The sequence below is a fragment of the Orycteropus afer genome, unplaced genomic scaffold (assembly GCF_000298275.1).
Source record: "Orycteropus afer afer isolate SDZICR_OR568_19922 unplaced genomic scaffold, OryAfe1.0 scaffold00017, whole genome shotgun sequence".
In the NCBI taxonomy this organism is placed as follows: Eukaryota; Metazoa; Chordata; class Mammalia; order Tubulidentata; family Orycteropodidae; genus Orycteropus; species Orycteropus afer.
Genome location: NW_006921604.1, coordinates 5,399,018 through 5,406,405, shown reverse-complemented (window position 1 = coordinate 5,406,405; position 7,388 = coordinate 5,399,018). Strand labels below are relative to the sequence as shown.

Sequence of the window (7,388 nt, the reverse complement as noted above, 5' to 3'; positions counted from 1 at the left end):
GGCACATAACAACAACATACCATCAAAGCTCGAAGGAGACTTAAGTATTTAATAAATCTAATAATCTTCAGAGCTTGACTGGACTTGGATACGAACAGCTCTTTATGCCTTTGTGTTCTCGCATTTTAAAAAATAGTCCGGGGAGCCGCATCTGATCGGTTCAGTCTGTCCTAGAAGTGAAGAGTGTAAACCAGGCTCGCGGGCAGCAAGTTCAAGCCCCGCCCTCGGGTCCTAACGCGAGGACCTCTAGGGAGCTGTCCGCGATTGCGCCGGACTCGTCCTAAGCTGTTGTTGGTCTAGACAATCCTCCATCTAGGCCTCTGTTGTGGCGAAACCCTTTGGCCTTGAGAACTCAGCAGCAAACTGAGGCTCGCCCGTCTTTTGACGAGCTTTGTCGCGGTAGGCGGTGGAGAAGGCTGCCCCGGACGGAAGCTTAGGCGCTTGTCCGGCTTCACCATGGCTGCGGCGGCTCGCGTTGCAGGATGCCTTCCAGCTCTGTGCGGCGTTCCGGCAGGTGAGACTCCTGACGCTGGGAGCAGGGGGTCTTAGCCGGGCGGGAGGGACCAAGGCCGGAGCCGGCGCCGCTCGGTGAGTGGTGGAACGGGACTTGCAGACACCTGGGTGGAAAGAAGCGAGAAGCCATAGCTTCTGAGTCCCTCATGTGTTCCTGTCTCATCCCAGAGCGGGCCCGCTGTGTGACCTTGCGGGCCTCTGCACCCTCTCTAGTCGCAGGACCCTTGTCTGCAGAGTGGAGATTACTGGACGACTTCCAGGGCTGTTTCTAGTTCACTAAACCGCTCATGTGCGCTCCGTGGGGAGAAGCGGGAAAGTAAAGTAGCAAGCATTGCCTTCCCGGGCCAGCACCAGTTTATTTGGTGATGTTACTGTGGGGTTCAAGGCAGAGAGCCGCCAGCGAAGCTCGAAAGAGTGACAGTCCTCAAACTTGTGTGGGGATAGGATTAGTCTTACGTCATTTTAGATTCCTGGCTGATAAGAGCTTTTATTAATGGGAGGGATGGACGATCCGAGTATCAAGTTTGCCGTAATTGTTCTCCTGCTCCCCCTGTTGGTTGGTTGCAGTCCGAGGAAAGGCAATCTGTTATTCCTTAGCATAATGTTTATCTCTGACAACTATTGACTTTACCTTCTCTATTCGCTGTTTTGCTATTAATACATAATCTGCCAGTCGAAATCTGAGTAGTTGTAAAAACCTACAAGTTTATTTTTTTGTAACTCATTTTGCTTGAAATTTTGGCCTGAAATCATTTGAGGAAAGTTTAACATTTCTTTTCTTTTGTCTCAGTTAATATCACCTCCTTCTCCTTTAAGACCTTACTAAAATGGCGCCTAGTTTTTGTAGCTTTTCTTCATGAGCTCTTATGTGAGCAAGAGATTCTCTTAAGCTCTTTATGCTTTTTCGTTACTTCATCTTCACAACACCTTTAGGAGGTAGACCCCACCACCACCTCATTTTACAGTTTTACAGATGAAGAAATTAAGGCGCATAGAGGTTAAAAGAAATTATTCAGGGTTAGACTGGGAGGATAAGGGCCAGAGCCTATCCCCCCCCCTTTTTTAATAAAAAATATTCTAACGTATATACTTTTTGGGAGCTTTGGTGGAGTAGTGCGTAAGGCATTTGACTACTACCCAGAAGGCTGGTGGTTCAATTCCACCAGCCACTCCTTAGAAGGAAGTTTGGGTAATCTACTTCCATAATGATACAACTGCTGTTTCCACCCCAAGGAGGGGTCGCCATGAGTTGGATCCGACTCAACAGCAGTGAGTTTGGTTTTTGGTTTGATATCTTTTTTGGTAACAGCTTTATTGAGATATAATTCATATACCATTCCATTACCCCTCTGATTTTTAGTATTTCGACAGTTGTGCAGTCATCACTATAATCATTTTAGATTTTCATCACTCCAAAAAGAAACCTTGTACCTTTTGTCACTCCTAAGCCCTAGGCAACCAGTAATCTACTTTTTTATAGGTTCACATATTGTGGTCATTTCATATAAATGGAATTATATAATATGTGGTCTCTTGTGACTGACTGCTTTCATTTAGCATGTTTTCAAAGTTTGTTTATTCATGTTGTAACATTTATCAGTACTTCATTCTAAATCCAAGGTCACAAAGGTTTGCCCCCATGTCTACTAAGGGTGTTTAGTCTTGGCTCTTAATTTAGGTCTTTAATCTGTATTGAGTTAATTTTCGTGTATGGTATGATGATTGTTGTTGTTGTTATGTGCCATCAAGTCGGACCTGACTCATAGCAACCCCTCTTTGGGTTTCCGAGGTGATATCATTATGGAAGTAGATTGCCCAACGTTCCTTCTAAAGAGCAGCTGGTGGGTTTGAACCGCCAACCCTCTGGTTAGCAGTCAAATGCCTTAGGCACTATGCTACCAGAGCTCCTGTATGGTATGAGATAGGGTCCAGTTTCTTTGCATGTGGATATCCAGTTGTCCCAGCACCATTAGTTGAAATGAATTATCTAGGCACCCTTGTCCAGAATCAATAGATTGTAAATGTGGATGTCAGAGCCTGTTGTTAAGCACTGCACTATAGTTATAGCTAGTGCTGCAGGAGCTCCAGAGTGAAGAAGGGAACAGAGTGCTGAGGGAGTACTGCTGTAATCAGGGAGGCTTTACCAAGGAGGTGAGGCTTCAGACAAATCAACATGTCAGAGACATAACTGTGAAAGAGCGAGGTGTTCAACACTGACTACAAGTTGGATAGATGGAGGAGAGTGGTAGGGAATAAAGCTAATATAGAAGGTTGGGACTACAAGGCAGCCCTGTAGGCTGTGTTGAGGAGTTTTGAATTTGTTCAACAGGAAGTAGGGAGCCAAAGAATGATTTATCAGGGCTGCAAAGTGACCAGACTATTATTCTATAAAGGTCTGTCTGATGGTAGATGGTGAATTAGATGGGAAGAGACTCGAAGCAGCAAGACCCATTGGAAGGTCTTTGTTGCCATGTGGCAAAGTGATGATGAGGCCTGAACAAAGAAGAGGCAATGAGACCAGAGGAGTGGGTGTAGCTGACAGGTGGATCAAATTTTGAGGAGAATTCACAGGGTTGATGACTGGTTGGATGTGGGGTGAAGGGAGAGGATGTGATGCCACCTACTTGGGCAAGTGGTCCTGAAGCCCAGAAATGACTCATTCATTTGTCTTGGTTCTTTAGATATTAATATTTGAATATTCTGGTGTGAAATACTCCTTTTCATGTAGAAATGTGTCTTTAAATTTTTTTTTCCCAAAATTTATTTATTTATTTATATTTACAGGTCATTTGTGGGCCAGGCAGCTTTTCCTAAATACTTTTCCAACAACTTCCATATTGTCACTGAAGACTGCCCTCAGCAATGGTGAGATTCATTTATCTAACTACATTTTCTTTTAAGATCTAATGTTGGCATAGTTTACAGAGTTTTTAAAATATAAATAAACAAAGCATATTCATTGTAATGAAAATGCATAAGATCTAAAGAGTATTTTTCAAAAATTTTTGATTATTGTTGTTATAGCCAAAGACTTTGAAAAATAATAGGTATATTTGTTGAATAATGAGCCCTGGTGGAGCAACAGTTAAGTGTTGAACTGCCAGCTAAAAGATTTGAACCCACCCAGTGGCTCCACAGGAGAAAGCCTTTGGCCATCTGCTTCTGTGAAGTTGATAGCCAAGAAAAGCCTATGGAGGTTGCTATGAGTCAGAGCTGGGATCAGCTTGATGGCACCCAACAACAACATTTACTGAATAATTATTGTATATCAGGCTTGTAAGGTTATCTCGGTTCATCCCCACACCAGTTTTTATGAAGGGATTATTTCTATTTTATAGTTGATAGAATGAGTCTCTGAGAGGCCACAAGAGCACATCGCCAGTAAATGGCGGGATTGGTACCTGAACTATCTGGGTAGTAGGCTTTACTTTCCACCACTGTCACAGCACAGGACCCCATATTGTTTCACTCTCAGAAAGGAAGGAAGACATCCCTTGCCAAACTTGTGTTGTGTTGGTGTTCATTTAAATTCTGCTTTTTTTGCATAGACAATTGTGAGGACAGGGTTGAAATCTCATTGTGTCCTTGAGTTTCTGGAACTCTAAGTGCTGGGCTTTACTTTTAGTCTCATGTCTTTTTATCTTGTTAGCACTGCTCAATTAAAATGCCTTTACAGCTTGGTCCAGAGGTCCAGCAAAGGAGTTCTACAGACCTGCACTCTTTCATTTGTCTGTTCATTTGTTGTCTGATTCATTCATTCGTAAACTGCCATTGTACTAGAACCAGGCAATGTCCCAGACCTGAGCTCATATGGAGGAAGGCTAAACAAGAGCACTCTTGGCTCAGGGAATAATCTGTGAAATGGCCCTGGGATGGGGAAGAGCACTGATTGTTGGAGTGATGGAAAAATTCTCTGCTCAGCCACTGCCATGGGCAAATGTCATCTTTTTCTCATTTTTCTCATCTAAAAAATGAGAATACTAGTACCAATTTGAAGATTGCTATATTATTTTCTACTTCCAAAGATTACTAAAAGGTTTCTATCTTAAAATTAATTCCCTTTCCTACTCCTTCCCATCTTCCAGTGACACTTTTGTTTCTTTCAGCTCTTCCTTCTGGTTATAAACCAAAACCAAACCAAACCCACTACCCTTGAGTAGATTCCAATTTACAGCGACCCTCATTGGGTTTCCAAGGTGATAAATCTTTATGGAAGTAGATTGCCCCATCTTTCTTCTGCAGAGAGGCTGGTGGGTTTGAACCGCCACCTTTCTGGTTAGCAGTCAAATGACTTAGGCCCTGTGCCACCAAAGCTCCTTAATTTAATGGGCTAGTGCAGGGCAGGGCAGAAGCCCTGGTGCATGCTGCACTTGCTGCTTTTTTCTATAGATAGTTTCATCTATTCTGTGGATGAACTGTAACTAATGTAACTAAGATGAGCATTGAGGTTATTTTCAGTCCTTTTTTTTTTTTTTTTTTTTAAGAAAAACCATTTTCAAAATAATGGTTCTTAAGCACTGAAGATTTTAGTGACTTACTTTTTTTTTTTTAATTCAACATTTTGTGTACATTTGGTTTCACTCCCCTACTTACTTCATTTTTATTATTAACAATTATCTGGTGATACTGTTCTTATAAGGAGCTTTGATGGCATAGTGGGTAAGGTATTTGGCTGCTAACCAGAAGATGGTGGTTCAAACCCACTAGCTGTTCTGCCAGATAGGGATGAGGCAATCTACTTCTGTAAAGATTTATAGCCTTGGAAATCTAATGGGGGTCACTGTGAGTCAGAATCAACTTGATGACTGTGGGTTTATTTTTTTGTGTGTTCTTTATAGACATGGAGCATCTAACTCAAAGTTTTATTTCCATCTGTCTACAGGCTCTTTGTCATCGCCAGAAACTAGAGGTAGTTATCACTACTTCAGTGTGACCCATGTGCTCCAGACACAAGGCTGTATTTATTCTCCCAGAAACTGGATGGGCCAACAGTGTAGACCCTACAGCTTCTTCACTAAGTGTACGTAAAAAGGTCACAAACTTCCCATTTCAGAGACGAGTGAGGAAAATAAAAGGTGTTTGTGCATTTTAATTTTCCTTCTTTTTAAATGAATTGATACTTCTGTGATTAATTTATGATGTATTATTAATATAAAAATGTTCCTTCCTATACCTCCTAGAATGATCCCACTTGCTACCAGGGTACTTGTACTATACTTCAGGAAGCACTTGTTCCTTTAAAGGAACTTTGGTGACACAGTGGTTAAGCACTCAGATGCTAACTGAAAGGTTGACAGTTCAAATCCACCTAGCAGCAACTTGTGAGAAAAGACCTGGCAATCTCTTCTCATAAAGATTACAGCCTAGAAAACCTGTGGAGGCAGTTCTGCTGTGGTACATGAGATTGCTATGCATCGAAAATTGATGGCACACAGCAATAACATGATAAATAACAGGTATATTTGTTAACCTACCTATACCCTTCCAGAAAATGACAGGAAGAATGAAATAATAATAAATCTTCTCTAAATACCATTTTGTTAACTAGAATCTTAGACCTGTATTTGCTGATGTTATAGTAGTAAAATCTCTGTCAAAGCAACTTAATTCAACTTGTAGCCATTAAAAAAAAAAAAAAATTTCCTGAAGAATATTTAAAAATATGGGAAAAGGCTCTCAGTGTAATAAAAGGATGAAAAAACAGGATTCAAAATTGTGTATATGGTCTAATTTCAGTTTTATTTGAAACAAACACACATACACATGCATGCCTTCATTAGTAAAGTAGAAGATGAGCAGAATGTATATTCTGATCTAATAGTGATGGGGGGGTTACAGTTTGTTTTTATGTTCTTCATGCTGCCTATGTTTGCTTTGTTGTTGTTGTTATGTGCCGTCGAGTCGGCCCTGACTCATAGCGACCCCTCCTTGGGTTTTCGAGGCAGTATCACTACGGAAGTAGGATTGCCCAACCTTCCTTCCGAGGAGTGGCTGGTGGGTTTGAACCGCCAGCCGTCTGGTTAGCAGGCAAGAGACTTAGCCACTATGCTACCAGAGCTCCTCCTATGTTTGCTAGATTTTAAAAATAACTATAATCTGAGAAAAAGATTAAAAGTACTTTTAATAGTATAATGGCAGTCAAAAGTTGATATATGACTTGCTATCTTTTTTCAATAGTTTGAAATTCGATTTTATTTTCCTCTTATAACACTGAGCTAAACTCTCAATTTTCCTCTAATGAAAATTGAACTTTTAATTTTTTTTTACCATTTTTATGTTAGTATCAAGTTCTTTTTAAAGCTTAGTGAGTGATTTACTTATTCTGATTTAAGGAAAACTCCATAATTGACCGGCCTTATCGTATGTTCCCATTGGCAGTGCTTTCACTGTGAACTTTCAAGGTTTTGATTTGTTGATACCATCACTTTTTAACAGTTAGGGAAAAAAATCACATCTTTACTGAGAGTTTGATTTGAGGTTGGTGATTTTATTTTGAAACCTGTGGTTTTTTAAGTGACGTGGTGTTGCCCTCAAGTTTGACTTCAGTCCTTTGCTCCCTTCAGGGATGCATGAAGTAGCTTGGTGATGTGGAATCTCACTTTTCTGAGCTTCACTTATGAAGATCAGCTATAATAATATGTGTTTTGAAAAATGAGATACTGTACAGCTATGAACATTTAAAATACAGTATTATAAATCTAAAACATTTTTCTTTTTCCACATTATCTTATTTAGAGAACAGTTAAGCAATCAGGTAGAACTTTTTATACCCCAAGTTCGTAAGTGAAGGAGAAGGAAAGGATTAATTTGTGTCCTAGAATATGTTTGGTGTTCTAGGCATGTAGATTTATATATTTTAGATTTTTGATTACTCA

General features: G+C 40.5%; 1 protein-coding gene across 1 annotated transcript in view; it reads left to right on the top strand.

Moving 5' to 3' along the window:
• Window positions 1–456: 456 nt before the first annotated feature.
• MRPS5 (mitochondrial ribosomal protein S5) overlaps window positions 457–7,388 on the top strand; it is a 30,779-nt gene continuing 23,847 nt past the window's right edge. The window contains exons 1-3 of the mRNA XM_007959517.1: window positions 457–514; window positions 3,298–3,378; window positions 5,396–5,533. Of these exons, the coding sequence (XP_007957708.1) occupies window positions 457–514; window positions 3,298–3,378; window positions 5,396–5,533 (277 nt within the window). The remainder of the gene's footprint in view (window positions 515–3,297; window positions 3,379–5,395; window positions 5,534–7,388) is intronic.